The 22,724-nt window shown below is 42.0% G+C and overlaps 1 protein-coding gene across 3 annotated transcripts in view; it reads right to left on the bottom strand.

The window, feature by feature from the left end:
• Window positions 1–3,838: 3,838 nt before the first annotated feature.
• Window positions 3,839–22,724, bottom strand: part of EXOC4 (exocyst complex component 4) — an 845,850-nt gene continuing 826,964 nt past the window's right edge. Inside the window, exon 18 of one of the 3 annotated variants that reach the window (XM_025378967.1) lies at window positions 3,839–5,312. In XM_025378967.1, the coding sequence (XP_025234752.1) occupies window positions 5,075–5,312 (238 nt within the window). In that variant the 3' untranslated portion in view covers window positions 3,839–5,074. The remainder of the gene's footprint in view (window positions 5,313–22,724) is intronic. The other 2 variants (XM_025378968.1, XR_003118525.1) reach the window with 2 other exon arrangements.

Raw genomic sequence — 22,724 nt, 5'->3', positions numbered from 1 at the left:
CTGGTCCTAGGGAGGCAGCCACAGCTACACACCAGAGCAAGAATCCTGAATTCAATGGCCTCGGTCCGTTCATAAAGGCTGTGGGGGTGGGGATCCATTAGTTCCATCAAGAAATGGTAAAGTGGCCAGGTGTGGTGGCTCACGCCTGCAGTCCCAGCACTTTGGGAGGCTGAGCTCCAGGGGTTTGAGACCAGCCTGGACAACATGGTGAAACCCCATCTGTACTAAAAATACAAAAATTATCTGGGCGTGGTCTGTAGTTCCAGCTACTCGAGAGGCTGAGGCATGAGAATTGCTTGAACCCAGGAGGCAGAGGTTGCAGTGAGCTGAGATGGTGCCACTGCACTCCAGCCTGGGCAAAAGAGTGAGACCCTGTCTCAAAGAAGAAGAAGGAAGAAAGACGAAAGAAGGAGAAGGAAGAGGAGAAGGAGGAGACGAGGAGGAGGGAGGAGGAACGAGGAGAGGAACAAAAAATGGTAAAGGGTGAACTGCTAGGTGTGCTAGTGGATCGTGAGAGTCTTAAGCTTCCAGAGAAGCAAAGCTCAGAAGAGAGTGCACAGAGTCAGGCTGAAGATTCGAGTTGTCTTCCGAAATGAAAGGGTGGTCTCGGAGAATCGAGGTGGGAAATAAGGACTCTGGGAAGGGTGTATCAGAGAGGAGTTGTAAGAAGCCAGTGGAAGTATAAGCTTTGTGTCACAAGGGGCTGTCTCTTTTGCCTGCCATTGTTTGACTCCCGTATCAACCTGAGCTGTAACAGGCAATTCTATCTATTTGACTGACTGAATGCAAGCATTAATGCTATGAAATTCATGGATATGACTTGACAGTAAGTAGCATCAGGGTTTGGTTGCCAATTCAACTTGTCTGTATTGGAGTTTTTCCTCCCAAGCTATTTGAAACATAAATAAGGACTGTCAGGCTCAGAAAACATTCAGGCAAGAATAAAGTCTTGGAGAGAGGCTGGGGGTTCTTGGAATGGGGTTACTCTGCAGAGGGCAGTAACTGCCAGAAGAGGGTCCTACCAGATTAGTAGTAATGTAGTAGAAGTAATAGTACCTAAGGATGGGCAAGACACAACCCCTGTGTTAGTCTATTTTCATACTGCTATGAAGAAATACCTGAGACTGGGTAATTTATAATGAAAAAGAGGTTTAATGGACTCACACTTCCACATGGCTGGGGAGGCCTCACAATCATGGCGAAAGGTGAAGGAGGAGCAAAGTCACATCTTACGTGGCGGCAGGCAAGAAGTGTGTGGGAGAACTGCCTTTTATAAAACCATCGGATCCCGTGAGACTAATTCACTATCACATTAACAGCACTGGAAAAACTCACCCCCAAGATTCATTAATCTCCTACCAGGTCCCTCCCATGACACGTGGGGATTATGGGAGCTACAATTCAAGATGAGATATGGGTGGGGACACAGCCAAACCATATCAGCCCCTTTCTTCAAGTAGGTCAGAAACAAGCAGGAAAGCTCATGAAAAGCCTCTGCTTTTTCCAGTGCGGTGTCACTGGCTGTTTCAAGAGTAAGGGCTGTAGCGGCTCAGGCCTGGTTTTACCACGAAACTTGAGCTGATCTGGACATACTAAAAAATAAACTTGTCTTTCAGAGCCTGGAAGCAGGGCTTGTCCTCTTACAGCAAGGGCAACCTGAGGAACCAATCCTTGTCTAATCATTGGGATGAAATCAGTGTGGAGGGGAAAACGTTCTAGTTGGGCAGTAAGATAACAAAACCCTACTGTGAGGCGGGAATAAAAACACTGTCCTAGGATAAGACCCTGAAAGAAACTGTATTAATAGAGCAGGTAGAAAGAAGTGCCTGTGGGGTAAGGGGCACAATATCATCCAAAGAGTAGTTTCATTTATAAATTAAAAGGTATACTGACAGGCAATAATACGATAGCTAAAAGTAACCACAAAATGTAGAAGAAACCACTACCTGCACGTCTGAGAACACAATTTGCCTGTGTGTGTGCATACATATGTATATATATATAAAATAGTTGGATCCCAGTTGATGAACTAGCACTTCTTTTTCAAGGAATTTATTCCAAGGATGGCTAACTTGGAAGAGATTCTTTCAGTAGTTTCGGGGCCCTTGGGTATGGAAGAAAGGAAAGTAATATTTATGACATGGGTTGCTGTGAGGACAAAATGGGAAGACATGCTAAGTACCAGAGAGTAGATAACAGTGTCAGCAGAAGGAAGTGCTCTCTGGGAGCTGCTGTACGGATAACCAAGTCAGATGACATCACTCCAAAGCCTTCCTTCTTCATGGTCATGTTGATTTCTCATCTCAGGATCCCTCCTACTCCTGTGGGCCTTCTCCACGGTGCAGTGACTAGTGATGCAGGCAGCAGTCCACATGTCCCTCCCGTTTGTACCTCTGTATAAGAATGAGAAAATGGTTTGCTTTGTTTCCAGCACCCCTTCTGGTAAGGCCTATTTCATTGGCTTTTTTGTTGAGACGCAGTCTTGCTCTGTTGCCTAGGCTGGAGTGCAGTGGGGCAATCTTGGCTCACTGCAACTTCCACCTCCCGGGTTCAAGTGATTCTCCTGCCTCAGCCTACTGAGTAGCTGGGATTACAGGTGCGTACCACCACACCCAGCTAATTTTTGTATTTTTAGTAGAGGTGGGATTTCACTATGTTGGCCAGGCTGGTCTAGAACTCCTGACCTCCTGATCCGCCCGCCTTGGCCTCCCAAAGTGTTGGGATTATAGGCGTGAGTCCTGCACCCAGTCTTTGTTGGCCTTGTTATCTGCAATAGCACACTTAGGGAGAGGTCTTCATGCAAGAACATTATGTAACTCTGTATGTGTTTGGTGGGCCCTGTCCTTGGCAGACCCTGGCTCTCTCTAGCTCTTTCTGGTTGGTCAAGGCTGTAAACAGCACAACAGTCTCACAAAATACCCCTAAGTAGGATCAAAATGTGGAAATATTCACTGTGTTTCAAAGGCATGTAGGTTCTGAGGTAGACGTTGACTATCCACTGAGTGTGTCACTGGCTGTTCTTTACCTGTGGAAGAATAAAGACTGATGTGCCAACCTTCAAAGAAACTTGGATGTCCTAAATGTCTTGGAAGAGTCCTAGAGCCCCTTTTCTGTGCAGAATTACCGTGTTCAGTCCCGTCATTGTAAGCAAAGCAGGGATTTCACTTTCCTAAATGTTGCCCCTGAAGCAGCTCATCTGTCATTTTCAGGTTGGTTCTCAGGGCTCTTGACATTCTGCTCAATCCAAACCCATGTCTCTTTCCACACCCCAAAAAAACTAGTCTGAGCACTCTCAGTCCCACCCTGGCTCTGCTGCCATCACTGTCACCACTCCGGGTTCTCCACCTGGAGTGGACAGGAAGAAAAAGAAAAGGTACAGAATCAATGCTGGGGGTCATGGCCATGAAGAAGCAGCTTAGGCAACCCTAGTCTCCTCTCATCCCCCTTCTCCCACTACTGCTTCTAGGGTAGACTATTTCTTATGATATTGTTTAGGGCAGTATGTTTTCCCACAGTTGTCTCCTACAGAGATTCTTCTTCTTCCCAGTTAGGCCCTTGGAGCCAGATTGACTACATTCCTTCCCACCAGAATCCCCTGGAACCTCCAGCTGCCCAGTGAATCCCCTTCACGGCAGCCCCACTGCCTGACCTGATTCTGACCCAGCCCTGAGTTTGAGCTGTTGGGATTTTTGACTCCAGTCCAGTTCCCACACTCTTAGATAATAAGGGTGTCCTCTTCATGTATCCATTTGCTCCTGTGTGTGGCAGCATGGAGCACATATTACGCTTCTGGGGAATATTTGCTGAATAAAGAATACAAGAAAAATAACATGAAACATTTAAGCTTCTCAAAACACTTTTTAATATTCCATTTTCCCATCAAGACCGAAGTTGTACAAACAGGTATAAAATCCCCCACCTTCAGGGTATGAGGCATCACTGTGTGTGCTCAAAGTCCCTCCTCCTCCCCTTTCCACGAGTTTTCAAGATGTGGCCCAGTCAGTGCTTTGCTGCCTTCTGTGACCTATGAACCATGGCCAGCAAGAGGACTGGGGACATGGTGAGGTCCAGTGTGCCAGGAACACGGTAAATGCCCACAATGCGGGGGAGAGGACAATCCAGGGACAGGCTCAGCTGGAGGCCACACAGAGGAGAAATGTCACTCTGTCCCATCTTCCCTGCATTCAGCTGAGCTCAGACCAAGTGAGCACCTAAGAATCATTTACTCCCAAAGGATGTTTCAAGTGAGATGAAATGTTCTCTAACCGTTATTCTCTCCGAAATTAGGGCGGCGGGGGTGGGGGTGGGGGGGTGGAAATCAAGCAGATGGTTGAATTGCCTTTCATTCCTCCATATTTGTCTAATTGTATGGCTCTTGGTTTTTATATAGCAGAAATAAAACAAAATGGCAATAAACCAACCTACAACCTGTGTACAAGATATAGCATACAAAAATGTCCGGGGACTGGGACCAAAAGACTTCGATTCCCAGCCCTAAATTAGAGGTTCTGTTTTGTTAGGGAAGTTTGTTGTAAACAGCAGCTGAGAAGCCATTTATTTGACTTTGCCAATAGAGACAGACAGCAATGCACAGACACTTATTTCATTGAACTGTAAATGGATAAGGTCAGGAGAGGAAAAAATCCTACTGTTTATGTAATAGAACCCTACTAAATGGTTTTAGGAAGGGACCAAAACTTAGGTAGCAGTCTACTTTCCAAGGCTGGAATTTTATATATATATATATATATAGAGAGAGTAATAAATGAAATATTAGTAATCCATCCACTCGTTTTTCAGAGTCCAGCAATTTGATACCACCTTCCTCCCTATCCCACCCTAGTCCCGTTAGACTTGACTGCATTAAAGTAGTTGTTCAACCAAAACAGTCAGTACTGTTGCCTTCCTTTAGCATTTATATGAAAAGTCAAACTAGAGAGAAAAAATCCTTATACCTCCTCTCCACTAAAGCAACAGTGTAGAGAAAACTAAGCTCAGAATATACCAATAACATACCAAGGGAAAAAGTGAGTGTGACTGAGGGGACCCCAGCTACCAACCGAAGTAGGCCCTGCTAAACGGTAGTTATCTTCTTGTCCTTGGTGGCTTGCTTGATGGCAGCCTGCTCGCAGATGATCTCTTTGAGCCGCTGCAGCCTCATGTTCTGGGTGGTCAGTTCCCCCACCCCTGTCTGGCTGCGGTGCAGCAGGGTCAGGGCGTGGATGTACTCCAGCTCCGTGTACTTCACACCCTGGTCCACCACCAGGTTCAGGAGCTCGTCAGCTGTGTTGTAAAGCATCTCGTAGTACTGCCTGAGAAAGCAAGAGAGAACACTGCTCACCAGCTCCACCATTGGTAACATCCGTCTCGAGGGGACAAATGTGCTGTCCATACATTGATTCCTCTACTTACTTCATAAAAATTGATCAGCAGGCAGTGTTCTAGGCCCCACCAATAGAATAAAGAACATGACAGCCACAAGCTCTGTCCTTTGGAGCTCACAGGAGCTCTCTTCAGGAGAAGTCTAAGTGAGGACCCAGGGAGGCTGCATACCTTTCAGTGGCTCAGTTTATTCTACATTGTTTGCTAATTTTGCATTTACCGTGGGAGAGAGGAAAGAAAAGTAGGGGCATAGCCTGAAGAAGGAGAGAAGGCATTGTTAACAGGTTTTTGTCTCATTCAATCCCTCATTCATTCATTATTCATTGGAGGTTCTGTGAAATACTGTACATGGTTTTCTGCTCCATAAAGTGGGTTAATAATAGTACCTACCTCTTGGGGTTATTGAAATAGTTGAGTTAATTAATACATACAAAGCACTCAGAGTGGTGGTGCTTCATAAAGATTAACTATTAGTATTAGAACTATAATGATGCTAATGTGTGATAGTAATGTGATAAAATTAATAGTAGTACATAAGGATGGGCAAGACACAGCCCCTTTCCTCAAGTAGCTCAGAGACAAGGAGGAAAGGTCCTGGAAAGCAGAGACAGAAGGATTTCAGTGCTGTTGACCAAGTTCATTCCCATGCACTGTGCCACTTACCCCTCACTCCACCCAGGGGCTACGCCTGCCTTTTCCCAGACACAAAGACCAGAGCATGGAGAAGTTACAGGGCTTGCCCATGGCACAAAGACAGGGGCTGACTATGCCAGGATCTGAATCCAGGTTTTCTGACTCTAAGTTCAAGAATGTTTTTTCATGGACATTTGACAACTCCCAAGAATATTCTATGTGCTGTAAGTGAGGTCCTAGTACCGTGAATTAATAGCAGAAGAGGAGAAATTGCACCATGCTGAGGGGATGGTGTGGGACTGAGGAAGACGTCCTATGGGTAAGATTGTCAGGCAGGGCTTCCACAAAGGAAATTCTAGTTGGAGGGAAGAGCATGAGAAAAGGCATGGATGAGTAATCTGGTTAGACTGGGGAGTGCAGAGCAATAGCAGAAAGTCCTGGGATAAGGCAGTTGAAGCCTCTGAACATCAGGCTATGACTTTAGACCTACTTAAGCCAATAAAGGACTTCCTTTTTCCAGAGATCAGAGGTGCCATTCAAAGTTGTGCTTCTGGAAGACTAATGTGACAACGGGATGCAGAATGGTCTGGGAGGGCATTGGTTACAATTCTAGCAGAAAGAGGAGACTTGACAGCCACTTAATGGCAAGGCCATTGGCCCGGGCGGTGGAGAAAGACTTGTGCCTATAACAGAAATATGCATTAGAGTGATTCTTCAATGCAGCGAGAAGATGAAGGTGGGAGTCAGGAAGTGGAGAAGATGACCACTCACCATTTTTTAAGCCAATACTGTGCCACTGCTCTCTCTCAGAGTCTACTGGACTCTGAGGCTGTGACTTGCACAGCCACTCCAAATTACCCAGGAGGTCAAGTTCAACACAGACTCTGAGCCAGCAAGGCTTATCACAGCTTGTCAGAGAAATGAAGAGTGTTACTCACTTCTCTCTGATGTGAAGGGTAACTTTGCCAAGATTGAGGGGACAGAACCAGGCAGTGCACTCAAGGCAACTCTTGGGGGCGAAAGAATCTTCCAGACCAAACAGGATCAGTGGCTCAGAAATCCTGTATTATTAGACTCAGGGCCATGAATTTGTTTCTTTCTCATCAGGAACATTTTGAAGAAAAAGAGCCTCCTACGGGGAAATGAAGCTATCCTTGTGGTAAGAAATACATTCTAGGAGCTCCATAATTTCAGGCCTGTTTTACTGAATTGCTGGTGCAAGGGGAATGCGGTCAGGAAGAGCTGCAGTGTCTTTTCACATGGTTAGCTTCTTTTCCTCCTGCTAAGCCTCCTTTTCTAACTAACACACTCTTTTAAAAAATAGGGGAAAGAATAATCTTTTGTGACTATTCCCCAAATAGTGGCAGAAATTCAAAGGGCTCTTTGTAGATTTTTAAGTTAATGAGGATCTCCTGGGAGCAAATTGGTCAGCCTCCTTGTGTACAGGGGGCTAATTTTTCCTTTTTTTTTTGAGATGGAGTCTCGTTCTGTTGCCCAGGCTGGAGTGCAGTGGCACAATCTCGGCTCACTCCAAGCTCTGCCTCCCGGGTTCACACCATTCTCCTGCCTCAGCCTCCTGAGTAGCTGGGACTACAGGCGCCCGCCAACACGCCTGACTAATTTTTTTGTATTTTTAGTAGAGACGGGGTTTCACTGTGTTAGCCAGGATGGTCTCGATCTCCTGACCTCGTGATCCGCCCGCCTTGGCCTCCCAAAGTGCTGGGATTACAGGCGTGAGCCACCGCACCTGGCACAGGGGGCTAATTTTCTACAGTGGTTTCAAACGATGTTCATTTTGGCATCACAGAACCAGATATATAGTAATCACTGGTCGAGGGCGACCCTGAATATCGACAGAAATGCTTGGTAGAAGAGGAGAAAAAACTCCACTTCCAGAGGTGTGAGACCCCAGTATCAGCTACAATCAGTAAATCTTTTGAAGTTTCATGTTTAGCATAAAACTCACATGAACTTTGCATTCTACTCCTCAATGTATCTGCTGTAATTTAAATACAGTTTCTAAGAAAAACTTGATGCTGCAGGAAGATGCATCATATTAATATTTATCCTACAGCTTTGCATGTCCCCTGGCTCTCACTGATATTGGCCCCTATTTTGAGAAATGATGCCCTATGTCATCTAACTCTGTTCCCTGTAGATGCACAGGTGAAGGAGAGAGTTGTCTATTAATGAAACTTCCTAAGAGTATACATTTTTAAAAATTGCCCAAGAAGAGCTCATACATGCATCGAGATTCACCAAATGAAATGAGAGCGAATCTGGGGCTCACGATTTTTTTAAAGCTAGAAGGAACTTGAAAGCTGTGGTTTCAAGACTAGCAGTTCTTGAACTTCAGGGTACCTAACTAAGAATTACCTTGGGGTGCTTATGAAAAGTGCAGATTCCTGAGGCCCCATCCCCAGATACGTGCTTTTTAAAGGTTCTGAACCAGCCACGAGTCAGCCAGACTCTGTTTGGTAGACAAACAGTTACAGAACTACTGTCTCCTCCAGCCAAGGACCTAAACACATCAGGGAAGGCTACAGAAGCAATAAAAGGTTTGTGATGCTTTTCACTGAGATTAAACCAAAATAACTGGATTTCTTTGTATTAGGATGTTGGTATTTTTATCATTTATCTTAAGAAGCAACACTGAACCCATCATGCCAGATGAAATTGGATTTCTTTTGAAAAATCTGATGAATTGTTTCCAGGGATACTGGCTGCTTTTCTACAGAGGCTGTTGTTCCACGCTGGGAGCAAACAACAAAACAAAGATGCCTGCATTTCTACTCCTGGCTCGTCCAGTGTGATGAGTGATAAAGGGCATGCTGCTTAAGTCCTTAATGTTTCAATATCCTCTGTGCAATGAAGACCTTTATAAATCCCAGAATGACAGTCTGAAGTGGACTGAGAGACTAAGAGTCCTCAAGAGCCTCAGATGAACAGTGCCCCTGAATTGCAAAGCGAGTTATTCAACAAAATTGACAGGTAACTGATGGTGTATTTTCTATAGTTACGGAGAAAAAATTCCTCCATAACCATGATGATATATTAGATCATAAAGAATCATAAATATTTAAAGACAGAACAAAATTCATTTGTCTTTCAGAATGGTACCCAGGGGCAAAGATGACTACACTGACATAGCAACAGTTTCACTTGGAGGTGGGGAAAAGATGCTACCAGGTGCCCTGAAGAGAAAATAGAAAAATGCCCCAAACTATACCATTAGAATGAGCTTCCATGATGAACACTGACAGACCAAAATGAAATCATGTCACCCAATAGGGGTAAGTAATTTATCAACACTTATTGAGGCCCCAGGAAATTGAAAGCTTGGTCTTCATTATTGAGCATTAAAATAGCAGTCATGGCTTCCAGGGCAACACGTTTTCCATTTGATGACACTTTGCTCGGGCTGCCTGGATGGGATCAGTGAATGCACATTTGATTGAGACATTTTCTGGCTCAGGGCTTATAGCCCTTCACAGCCTCTTCATAGCCTACAATATTCTGCAGCCAATTGCTAGATGTACACCAAATATCTTATTCTGGAGACCAAAGAGTTTCATGTCACCCTGGTGGATGGAACGTTCTGGAAGGAGATGTGTGCCTTGCTGTGGTTTCTCCTACCCTTTGCTGTGTGCCTTTGAGCAGCAGTTCCCAAAGTATTATGAGCAGAGAGGGTGAGGGAGTGGAGCGACAAAGAAATGGAGGTGTGACTTCACAGACTGGTCTTATGTGCAGAGTCTAGAACATGACAATGTTTATGCTTTGTTCTGGTGCAAACAGATCATTTTCTCTTATCTTCCTCATGTTTGCTTTATCAACAGACTGTTCTCTGTGGCTTTTTCTTTTGTGCTTTATTTTAACGGTATAGCACTGTGACTCTTTCTCCCCCATACATTCTGTTTGAAAGCATTTCTACCAGGAAGGAAATGCAAGGTATTTTGGAAAGGTGGGCAGATATTTTTAAAGTTTTAAAATAAAATTTTATCTTCCTCTGATTGGAAAGTTAATACATGTGCCATATAGAATATATGGGCCATAGAGAAAGATTTCTCAGAATTCCATCATAAAGACAAACCACAGTTTGGCATATTTTCTTGTAGTTTGCCCCCACCACATGTAGGGTTCTAGCCAATTTTTTTCTTATAGTTGAAATATTTAGGTTGAAACACAATTGGATACTTCAATTGTTTCCAATTATAAAGACTTACTTTCTCAGGGACAGATTTCTAAAAACAGAATTAGTTAAAAGATAAGTATATTATTGAGGACACTCGACAATGCTGCCAAGTTGCTTGCTAAAAAAGCTCTATCGATTTATCCTCCTATCAACAACATATGGGCAGCATCTAACTCACATTCTTTTGAATTTGCATGAGGTTGAACAATTTTTCATCGACTTGTTTTTAATGTATGTAGGTATGTGTGTATGTATAAATGAATTGTTGGTATCTTTCGATCTTTAAGTATTAGTGCTTTTCTGACTTCTCTTTAAAAGCTTTTCATAAATTTTCATAGACAAGAGGCCAGGGAGTTTTGTCATCCCTGGTTCTACCTCCCACGTTGGCATACTCAGTGCAAAAATTAGTACTGTATCTCTGAAAGTGATTAGAAAGTTTCAGTTCCCTGCTTTGCAAATTGAGGGAAGCAATATTCACTAACATAAACTATTCCCACCCATGGCAACTCTTGTTCCTGTACTTGTAGGCGTTCAATACACTTTGCCTGTAGGGGTGACAGCAAGGCCCTGACTGGGGAACTGTCCAAGGTCCCTGAGGAAAGCTTTGCCTGTTGCCTTCCTTTACTTTGTAGAATTCAGGTCCTAGATCCCGGGATGGAAACTGTGTTTTAAAATATATAGCTACATCTCATGCTGGGTTTTGGAATCTGTCTTGATTGTAGAATATTAATAATAATGTCTAGCTTTTAGGTGCATTTAAATCCTTTTAAATAGGTACTACAATTATCTACATTATACATATGAGAAAACTGAGCTCTACAGAGTATGAGTGATTTGTCTAAGGCCTCAAAATGAAAGACTTTGAGCCCTGTATTTACTCTAAAACCACCTTAATACAAAAATATTTGAAACTATAAAAAGCAAAAGAACTGAAAAGAATATTTTTATCGCTGACTCATTTGAGTCTTGAGTACACAAATATGAATTAAATAAAATTCCCATACTCAGCTCTGCCTTTCATTGTAATGCAATGAGCCAGTATTGTGGCAATTCAAATTCGTTTGTACAAACTTTGCGGTTATATTTGAACAACACTGGATTTCATCTGGGAATTCGGTGCTCTAAACCAAGTAATGCAGTCATGTTGTAAATTTAACACTTAATTTGGGAGTTTACAGGAAAGATTTTTTCGCTTTTTATTTCTTTTTATTTCTTTTATTTCTTCCTTTTTTGCCCCTTCAAGCTGGTAATGGATGAAGTAACCTTTCTTTCCAAAAGTTGACTGTCCCTCTGATTCAGTACATTTTTGGGGAAGGGAGACAATTATTTTCATTGTAAAGACTTTCTCTTGTAGTCCTTCCCAAGATAAAGTTCCAGTATTAATGTCAACAAATGAATTATGTGCTGAATCTGACTTTTGAAATACAAATTTGAGAGGGAGAAAAATTGAGCTGAATAAAACTTAGTATTGACCATAGCTCCCAACATTATTTTTAGCCAATATCTATAGCATTTTGAGCACTTTAATAAAAACCCAATGGTAGACAGGTCACTAAGTTGTCAAGTGAAGCAGTGAACTCCTGTATTCTCCACCCACTCAGTGGTACCTATGATAATAACAGGGAAATGACAAGAGAAAAAAGAGTAATCATCCATAAATAATTGAGAGGTCATGGTTATAACATCCATAAATAATTGAGAGGTCATGGTTATAACATAACAACTTAGTGAGGTAAATATTTAAGAGATCAACTAAACTCAGATCCTGGATAAGTCTTTCATTCCTCACTACTAACTAGCCATGTGACCTTGGGCAAATACCATCAGCTCTCTGGATCTATTTCTCAAGTCCAGAGCAGAAAGGTTACAGCAGATGCTATATAAGCACTGGCATTTTTGGATTTTAAACCTTTACAGCATCCCCTGCTTGGTCCTTTAAAATCATGGGGCTCCCATCAGAATTAGCTGATGCTGTTTTTCTTCAAGCAATGGTAGACAAGAGGCAGTAGCAATTGATTTGAAAACTCTGAACAAGTGTAATCTCAGCTCAAATGGACTTTCCAGACCAATAATAAAATGGATGGTAATCTGTGTGTCAGAAGAATAAATTAGTTTATTAAAAAGTGTTATCTAATTGCTCTTATTTGTATTCCCCTTCGAAGAGCTTAGAGTTTATTACAAACATGATTGAAAATTCCAATTTAAAATGAGCTGAAGTTATTTTCATTTTAGGAATGAGAAAACTAAGGTAGAGAAAAGCTAAATAATTTTCAGACAGTTCATGGCACAATTAGGTGTATATTCTATATCGGGGTAGTGTTTCTTTTTTTTTTTTTTCCACTTCTCACAACAGATTGTACAGGTTTTTGCTGTGACCAGGACATGCTAGAAGCAAAGAATGGTCTTTAGAAAAGATATTGCCTATATTCCCTCAGCTGGTGGCAGCAGAAAATCATTCAAGAGGTAAAGATAGCCTGGGAGCCTGTTGCTTTAAGGTTTGCTTGGGCTTCTTTGATCGGTCATGTACCTACCTGTTTTTTATATATAGTGACACATGCACGCACCCACCCTTTGTCAATGGCGCTATCCTTAAATGGCAGTTACCAGTTACCTCTTGGCCTTGTTCTGATAACCATCAGGCCTCGGCAGTACTGCAGGGGTTGGGCTCTCCTGGGAGGCGCTGAAAGTTAAAATCAGCTGTTTCACTCCTCTCAGGAAGGTAGGTATCCTGACATTTTTGATAGACAGCAGCAGCTAGAGCCTTGCTTTATTTCTCGTCAGAAAATAAAACCACTTGAAACAAAGAAACTCCTCCAGGACATCCCCATCAGCGTCGAGATGATGACACACTCCCAGGCTTGGTTACAGCCATTGAAATAGGGCTAAAATTTCTTTTTGTTTCCTTAGCTAGCTAGCAACTTTGCTCCCCGCCTTTGGAACACATTCTAAATTTATAAACATCTATGGTTGAAATGTCCTCTTCAACAACTTAAGGATTCATATGTCACTCTCCGCTACATCAGATAATTTTTAAAATTACGTTTTCTACAACAGGGCTGGAGAAAGATCTGCATTTGAAATTCAGTACAATTAAAACTGTGTCTCTTTGGTCTGGCACTGCCTTTGGTCAAACCCTATTTGTATGAATAATTATTCAGTCCATTAAGAAGTCTGCTCAACTCCTTCTCCCATTTTGAAGGTTTTAATAAATATTGATCAGGCACATTTCTGTTTGCACTTGCCAAGACAATTCTGATGGATTCATCTTCTGATGTTATCAAATAATGAAATATGAAAGAGTGAATAGAATTACCCTCTTGTTCTGTGATTTTTTATTTAGGGCCTTCATTTTACTTTCATAATTGTGTTTGTCTCATACTTCTGTAAATGTTCTTTTGATTATCAAAAGGTGAGTCCAGGTTAAGGAATGCTATTCTGGGCTGAATATCACTTTAGAGTCTTTTCAATTTAAGAAAATAGTTAATCAAATATCACTTTAGAGAGTCTTTCTGATTTTTAAAGACAATTTATCTAATATCATAGGTTGATAAAAAGGACATTGTATTATATACTTTGGTGACCACAAAGCTACATATCATTTAACCCAATTAGCACAAGACTCTTGTAGTGTGTATTAGCTACATTTTTCAGATTAGCAATCCGGGAAACAACTGCTGAGAGGCCCTACGGCTTTTTCAATTTTTAGTAATAAAATCACATCATTAATTTTTTAATAAATAATGCAAAGGATTTCTTCAAAGCAAAACCTAATGTTATTACTAATGCTTAGGAAACTCCAATAACATTTTAAATGTTAATATGATATAGAAAGGTATAGTCCTTGGCTTCAAGAAGCTTTATTTATTTATTTTTAAAATCCAATCCAGGCCCAGATCAAAAATACCCAAGGCATGAAGCAAACATTTTAATTTAAAGTAAAGGAAATCTAGGGTTTGGCAGTCTGCCTGCCTGCCCTTGTCTCCTGGTACATAAGAAGGGCACAAAGAGTTGGAGTGCCCTAGACAAGGGATAAAAACAACGCTTCTGCTCCAAATGACGACCAGGGTTGGAAATGAGATGGTGAAGTGAATGGGTAAGGGGCTTCCTGTATTTATAATACTGGATCTTGCCCTACCTGTGGGTGTGTGAGGAGAATGGTCAGTGGCAACAGGCATGGCCTGCATGGCTTTGATGGGAACATATGCTCCCATCAACGAGAGCATGATGAGCATGATGCCAGCGAGGCCAAGGTAATGGTTGATTCTGGCAGGTGCCAATTCGTTCTATTTTTTGGCCACTGACTCTGCCCCTAGCCAGCTATTTCACAATGATGTTAAGACAGGGCTGGGGGAGGCTGAATGGAGAGTTCACTGCAACCTACTACAGCTGCTGGGAGTTTTAAGATGCAAGGACTGCTATTCAGCCATCACTTGGCTGAGTCACTCAAACCCTGATTCCTGACCCTCTGGTCCTGGTTAGTGACTCTGGCACAGTTCTTGAAATTGTAGATCTCTCTGCCTTGCTGAGACACAAGATCACTTCTTACAGGACTGAAGGGCCACAAAGGAAAATGATTTCGTAGAAGAACGAAAAAACTCTGGAATATTTGAGAAGTGTGAGCATATGCAAATCAGCAGGTCCCACTGGCAAACACTTGAGGGTGTATTAACTAAGCCCTTAGGTAATTTATGAAAGACAGAAAAGCTAAATAAACCAAAGCTACAAAATGGGCCACCTGAGATTCAAGGACATGTGACTCAGAACAGATGTCAATTAGAAAAATAATAGACTAACTAGAAAGGAGCTAATGGAAATATGAACAGTATCCAGCAGGTTTAATTAAAGACCCAAATACTCTGACAAACGTGATGGATAGCTTTGGATAACAATGTGAATTTGGTGGATGAAAAGACTACCGTGGCTGATATATATTTGAATGTCAGTGAACCATTTGATGCAGTGCCTCTAGAAAAATATAGCTAGCAAAATGAATTTATTCTGAATGGCTACCCTCGATAGGACACAGGCTGAAAAACAAACAGAGGGTAATGATAACGGCAAGTCAACAAATGCAGAAGAGAAGCATCTAGTGAATGCTAAGGATGCTGGCTTTAGAACTGATCTCACTTAATACCTTCATTAATGGACAGGAAGATACAGAGTGGTGAAAGGGGCCAATGTTAGTGAATGGGGAAGGGCTGTGAACGGCAACAAAAAAGGAGAAATCACATCAAGGACCCCAGGGAATCTGGAATTATGGGAAGCAAGTAATGAAAGGCGATTCATCTTAGAAAAACCCAAGTGAATTTGTTTGGGAGAAATTCTAACCTCCTATATTTATTCAATAGTTGGGAGAAACCTTAGAACAGGTGGGTGAATGGTCACTGGGTGGGGGGGAGGAGGAGGTGGGTGTGTTGGGGTGGGTGGTAAGGGCCATGGAACCAGAGCATTTCTTATTTCCTATTTAAAAAGTACAATTTCTGTAATCCCAGCACTTTGGGAGGCCAAGGTAGGTGGATCACCTGAGGTCAGGAGTTCGAGGCCAGCCTGGCCAACATGGCAAAACTATGTCTTTACCAAAAATATAAAAAATTAGCTGGGCGTGGTAGTGTGCACCTGTAGTCCCACCTACTTGGGAGGCAGAGGCAGGAGAATCGCTTGAACCTGGGAGGTGGAGGTTGCAGTGAGCCAAGATCATGCCATTGCACTCCAGCCTGAGTGACAGAGCGGGACTCCATCTTAGAAAAAATAATTAAAAAATAAAGTAGAAGAAAAAGTACCAGCTATAGAGCAAGGAAGTGACAATGATTTGTCTTTGTTGTACTTCATAGTTCTTCTTTTGCTTTATACTGTAAGCCAACTGAAAGAAAATCAGAAAAGAGGCTCAGATGGGATTAAAGGGACAGGAGGTTGGGGGAAAATAGAAGATTAAGAGAGATTCAGGTCAATTTTTGCTCAAATGTCTGCTTGTCAATAAGCGAGGTTTTCCCTGACCACCTTTATTTTAAATGATACTTGCTCCATCCTCATCAAGCTTTGTCCTTTAAATAAGCTTTAATTTTCTTTTCAGCATTCATCTCCATCTAAAAAATGTATTTCCAAAATATATTTAAAATTATATATTTAAATATAAAATCAGAGATACTTTGATCAGCATATACAATGGTTAAGATCATGGACTCAGGAGCCAGTGGCCTGGGATTTCAACCCAATTCTGCCTCTTCCTATTTGTATGACTTTGGACAAGTTATTAATCTCTCTGTGCCTTGTTCTCTTCATCTGAGAAAAGGAAATAGTAACATAGGATTGCTCCAAGGCTTAAATGATTAAGAACAGTGGCTACACAGAGTAAGAATGTAGAAGCATTTAGTACATAAACAAGTATCTGCTTCCCCCTCCTCCAGTGCAGGTTCTATTACAGCGGAGCTGACTTCTGTTTTTCTTTTTTTTTCTTTTTGAGATGGAGTCTCGCTCTGTCGCCCAGGCTGGAGTGCAGTGGCGTGATCTCTGCTCATTGCAAGCTCCGTCTCCCAGGTTCACGCCATTCTCTAGAGCAGGGCTGAATTCTATATTCAACTTGCTCTTACCCCTTGGTCTAAGGAGACGGTAACTAGTGAGTGCTGAGTAAATGAAAAAGAATGAATGAATGAATGAATGAGAGAGCTGATAGTCTATACATGTCATTAAGTATGGCATACGATCTAAAAAGCAGTCTATGATTCTCTGACACTGGGAAGAGAGGAACTATGAATGAAATAATTGATCCATATAAAACACAAAACGTTATTCTGATGTAACTCCAGGGGGAGATGGTCAGGATAATGGTCGCTAATGGAAAAGGGGGTGACACAGAGATCCATGTTTTGGCTAGTGATCTGTAATCCTTCTCAGCTTTTCATTCTCTGGCAGATTTAGACACGAATCCTACATCTTTTACCTAAAATGCATGACTGGAAATTTCTGAACCTGTCTCAACTTCAGTTTTTTCATTTAGGCATGGGATAAATAATATTACATCACATTAGGTTTGAAGACTAATCAAATGATATGATAGAACACCTGCTATGTAATATAATACAAATGATAAAAATAATTGCTAACTTTGGTTGCATACTCCTCTGTAGTCTGTACTGGCCAACGTTCACGTATACATTATCTCTAAGGGTCTCACAGTTGTATGAGGTATCACATCCTCCGTACCGAAATACATTTTAAAAAACATTCCCTCGACTCAGAAGAAGAGGGGTTTCTTTTCTTTCTATAAGATTAACCCTATGCCTTTGATCCTCACCCCTCCCAATGCTTTCAAGACTCTGCTGGGTTTTTGTTTTGTTTTTAATTCTTGTATCCAGTATCTTCCCTTTTCACTGGTTCTTTCATGTCTGCTTCAAACATCCTTCTGCTTCTCACATTTTGGAAAAACAAATCAAGAAACAAACCCCAAACCCTTTACACGATCCCATGTCCACTCCATCTCTCCTTTTGTGTCTTTTCTCCCTTTCATTGCTGAATTTCTGGAACAAATCATTTGTATTCACTGCCTGTCCTTTCTATGCCTCCACTGCATCTATGAAAAGGGTCATCAACGACGTCCTCATGGACACACACAGCGGCTTTTCCTAAGTCCTCTTTTCCTTGACAGTTTTCCATCCTAAACCCAACTGTCATGGAGCCACATTTCTTTTTTCTTTTTCTTTTCTTTTTTTTTTTTTTGAGATGGAGTCTCACTCTATTGCCCAGGCTGGAGTGCAGTGGCGCAATCTCGGCTCGCTTCAAGCTCTGCCTCCGGGGTTCATGCCATTCTCCTGCCTCAGCCTCCCGAGTAGCTGGGACTACACACAACTGGCTAATTGTTTTGTATTTTTAGTATAGAAGGGGTTTCACCATGTTAGCCAGGATGGTCTCGATCTCCTGACCTCATGATTCACCCGCCTTGGCCTTCCAAAGTGCTGGGAATACAGGTGTGAGCCACTGCGCCAGCCCATGGAGTCACTTTTTTTTTTTTTTTTTTTTGAGACGGAGTCTCGCTCTGTCTCCCAGGCTGGAGTGCAGTGGCACGATCTCAGCTCACTGCAACCTCTGCCCCACCAGGTTTAAGCAATTCTCTGCCTCAGCCTCCGGAGTAGCTGGGATTACAGGTGCGTGCCACCACGCCCGGCTAATTTTTTGTATTTTTAGTAGAGATGGGGTTTCACATCTTGGCCAGGCTGGTCTTGAACTCCTGACAGTGATCCACCTGCCTCGGCCTCCCAAAGTGCTGGGATTATAGGCATGAGCCACCATGCCCGGCCCTATGGAGCCACATTTTTAAGGCACTTCTCCCAGCTCCCTCTGAGTTTCTTCTCTGATTCTGCTATTGGCTCTGTGTCTGCTTGCTGCAGGTGTTCCTGCCAGTCGGGTGGGGGGGTGGCCCTCCATTCTTCTCCCTCTGCTTCTGAAAGTCTTATCTGTGCATGTAATGCTCAGATGTCTCTCTCAAGATCTGGTCTCTCAATAGATTAAAGCTTCATTTTCACTTGTCTGCAGACATTTCTATCAGCTGCCCTTGTCAGGTGGCCTCCCTAGCCTCTGAATTTTGCTTAACGGTACTAGCTTGCAAAACCTCAAAATCTCAGTGTCACCTGGAATCTTCGCTCTCCTTCATTTCTTTTGTCCAATTGTTACCAGGTCTATCACTGCAACATCTTTCATGTTCATTTCTTCTTTCCAATCTCACTATCACAGGTCCTACACACTTTTCATTGGATTGCTACAGTTGCCTCTTAACTGGCCACCTCACTCACTCACTCCTCCTAGACTAACCCCCAGTTCTTAGTTGGATCATATCACTATTCTGTATTTAATAATAAAAAAAAAAAACATTGTGTGTTCACTAGTGCTAACAGAATCAAGTCCAAACTTCCAACACTGACATCCAAGGCCTTTTAAAGACTTGACCTGTATTCCACCTTTTCTCCCAATTCTTCCCTGCTTCAACCTGCCATTCAAGCCAAATTGAGCTCCTCACTGTCCCCTGAATAATACTTAGTACTTTTTGGCTCTAAGTATCCAGAGCCTACTTCATGTTCAAAATCGTTAAATCCTCTACCCTCTCTGAAGCTATCCTGAGCAATTTATTTCTTCTCTGTCACTTACTGCATGGGTCACCCACTTAACATTTATCGTGTAGAATCAAACCTTTTATTAAAAAACAACTCTTAATATTCTTTTTGAGCTGATGATACAATAAAAAAGGTTGCTAGGGTATTTACTTACTAGTTGTGTGAATTTGGGAAAGTTATTTGACCTTTACAGGCTTCAGTTTCCTCATCTGTTAAATGAGGATATTGATAGTACCTAGCTCATAGGATTGTTAAGAAGACTAAGCAAGTTAATATTTGTAAAGTGCTTAGAACAGTACCTGGCATGTAACATTCTTGTTACGTAAAAAGATAAAGGTACAAAATAAGCATATAGTGCAAAGCCTCTCTCCCACCATTTCCTTTCCTAGAGACAATTACTGTTACTAGTTTCCAGGGTATCCTTCCAAATATATTTTATACATATACAAGCAGTCTTTCTTGAGTGTGTGTGTATATATAGACACGCAAATATATTTAAAGATAAATGGTGTTTACATACTGTTCTGCACCTTACTTTTTCTACTAAACAATGGAGCTTGGAGAAGGTTCCATTTCAGTTCATATCAACCTGCCTCATTCTTCTCAATGGTGGCAGAGTACTCAATTGTGTGGATGTACCATTATACGTATTTATTATCCTCACCTAGACTGCAGGCTACTTGATGTCAAAGACTGTGTCTTACGACTTTTTGTATCATCCTCACTGCTTATATAGTGCCTTTCAAAGTCCTTTTTAAATCTGTTTACTTGCTCAACAAATATTTCAGCATCAATGACACATCAGGCAGTATACAGTAGACACTGTGGATGCAGAGGTAAGTAAAACATAGTCCTTGTTCTCTGGCAATGCAGAGTCTGGTGTGAAAGTAGCCAGGCACTGTATGTACTTATAGCAATGTGACTGTGGCTATAATAAAGGTACGGAGGAGATTCTCTAAGATCACAGGCAGGAAGGGTTGTAGGCTTCTGAGAGCAGCCAGGGAAGGCTTAATAGAGAAGGAGAAGTTATCAATAATGAGACAAATACGAAGGAAAGAAAATCCTCCACAAGCAAAGGAAACAGAATGTGTGAACTGGGTGGGAGAGTAGGAAGAATACGGTATTTGGGGAAAACGACAAGTGGTTTATTGCTCACTGGAGTGCATGGAGCGTGGGGAAGGGCAAAGAAGGGGAAAGGTGGGCAAGGAAGGGGAAAGGTGGGCAAGGAAAGCTGGGCCCAGAGCATAACAGACCTGTGGGCCATGCTAAGACTTTGGACTTTCATGGGTGAGTGGAAGGAGGAAGGTGAATTAACCTTTATTTTGCCCAGATAATTCAAACAAAACAATTACCATCTATTATTACCAGGATTTGATAAAAGAAGGTATGTTAACACACCTTAAGTGGAAAGAAAATAATCTCAGAACAAAAAGGTCAAATGTTTTGTTGCGTGGGAAACTCAGAAACTTTTAGTCATTATTTATGAGAAACTCACAAAGTACAGTCATTATTTTTCTAATTTTCCCATGGATAAGGACAATCAGCTTCAGTTTACATACACCCTGGCATTTGGAACCAATGACAGGGAGGAATCTGGAAACAATTTTAGAAAGAAGTCACACGTGATGACAACTGTGTTTTAGAAAGACCTTTTTAGCTGCAGCATGGTGGATGGACCTGAGGGTAAGAAAGCCTTCAGACTGTTGGGCAACTTGGCTATTTTGTTTTCTAGTATCAGACCACGCCAATCTTCTAGAAGGTTTCCTCACAACTCCACATCCCCAAGCTTGTAGCTAAACAAAATCAACCTCAAAGAGGGAAGGATGCCAGCACCTCAGTAAAGAACAACACATCAGGCTCTCACCTCTAGTATGTCTCCTTCAGGTCAACAGTGACCTGGGGCCATTAACATACACACAACTGTACTGAGATGAGGCCAGTATCTGAGAGGAAAGAGAAGGCTAGCAGTGAGAATATAAGAAATAAGAGGACACCTTTTACTCAAAGGTTCCTCCTAACCTACTCCTCAACTGGTCTGGTTGAAATGTGAGGGAGGGGGACTGAAACTGCCTTTGCAAAAATTATAACTGAGAAAGTTATTAGTGAAAGAGACTCTGACTTAACAGACTCCATCTTGCCTCTAACCTCCAAGCTGTCCTTGCTTATTCCTGGGCATATGCTGAACTAACTTTGAGAGAAACTTAGCTTATAGTTAAACTTTGATGACAACAGCACTTTCTCAAAACAAACCCCTTCCTGCCTGGGGACTAGACTGTCTTTGCAGGACTACAAAATTACCTACAAGATTCAAAATTATGCATTAGGAGTCATGCAGCTGGAGGCTGCAAAATTCTGAACCTCCCCAAATTGCTCCTGGGGATAACACCACTATTGTTAAAACTAAGATCAGTGCTTGAGATACTTTGCAGACCCTGTACTCAGTGGATCTGCTGGCACCACCAAAATTAATGAACTGGCTCATCTGGTCTTGTGGCCCCCACCCAGGAAATGACTCAGTGCAAGAGAACAGCTTCAACTCCCGATGATTTCATCTCTGACCCAACCAATCAGCACCCCCCACTTTCTGATCCCTTGCCCACCAAATTATCCTTAAAAACTCTGATCCCTGAATTTCTGGGGAGATTGATTTGAGTAACAACTCCATCCACTGTGTGACATGGCCAGCCTCACATCAATTAGACTCTTTCTTTACTGCAATGCCATGGTCTTTATTTGTGCAGCAGGCAGGAAGAACCTGTCCAGTTAGGTTACAGGACCTAAGAGCACAGAGTATAAATTAGGAGTACAAATATGATCTCATTTAAACTCTTGACAAACATACAAGAAACGCTTGATAACCTTAATTTGGCAGATAAATAAAGGGTCAGAGAAGAAGGTCACGAAACCTCCTTGTGATGAACACGACTCAAACTCTAGTTTATCCAATTCAAAAGCTCAAGCTCTGATTCTACTAAAGTTATGGGGATTTGCTGGGGGCAATGGGAACTCCTGGAGTCACTGTTACACAGCAGGAGTTTACATTAGATTCTTAGTTGTGGAATTGGGATTTGTGCCTTGGGGGGGTGTCTGGAGTGGAATGACATATAATAGGATAAAATTAACCACAGGAAAATACATCCTGAGAGTCAGCAGAGAAAATCAGGCATTGCAGGAGAAAATAGCAATTTTTTTTAAGTGGCTCTTTCCATACAAAAAGACTAATACTGAGGCTGCTCCATAATGTGGCTCTCTTAAGCCTATATATAAAGAAAAAAGGCCTTTGATGGGAAAAATATAGAGAGCATTTGCATTCATTTTTTAGGACGAAAAAGTATCTGATTTGAAAAAACCTCTCAGAAAGGGCAACATTAAGAGAGGAAGGTCTTCAGGCAAGTTTAATGCCTCTATTTAAATGC

This window comes from Theropithecus gelada, chromosome 3 (assembly GCF_003255815.1).
Source record: "Theropithecus gelada isolate Dixy chromosome 3, Tgel_1.0, whole genome shotgun sequence".
Lineage (NCBI taxonomy): Eukaryota > Metazoa > Chordata > Mammalia > Primates > Cercopithecidae > Theropithecus > Theropithecus gelada.
The sequence above is the reverse complement of the archived record's forward strand: the minus strand, read 5'-3'. Positions and strand labels throughout refer to the sequence as shown.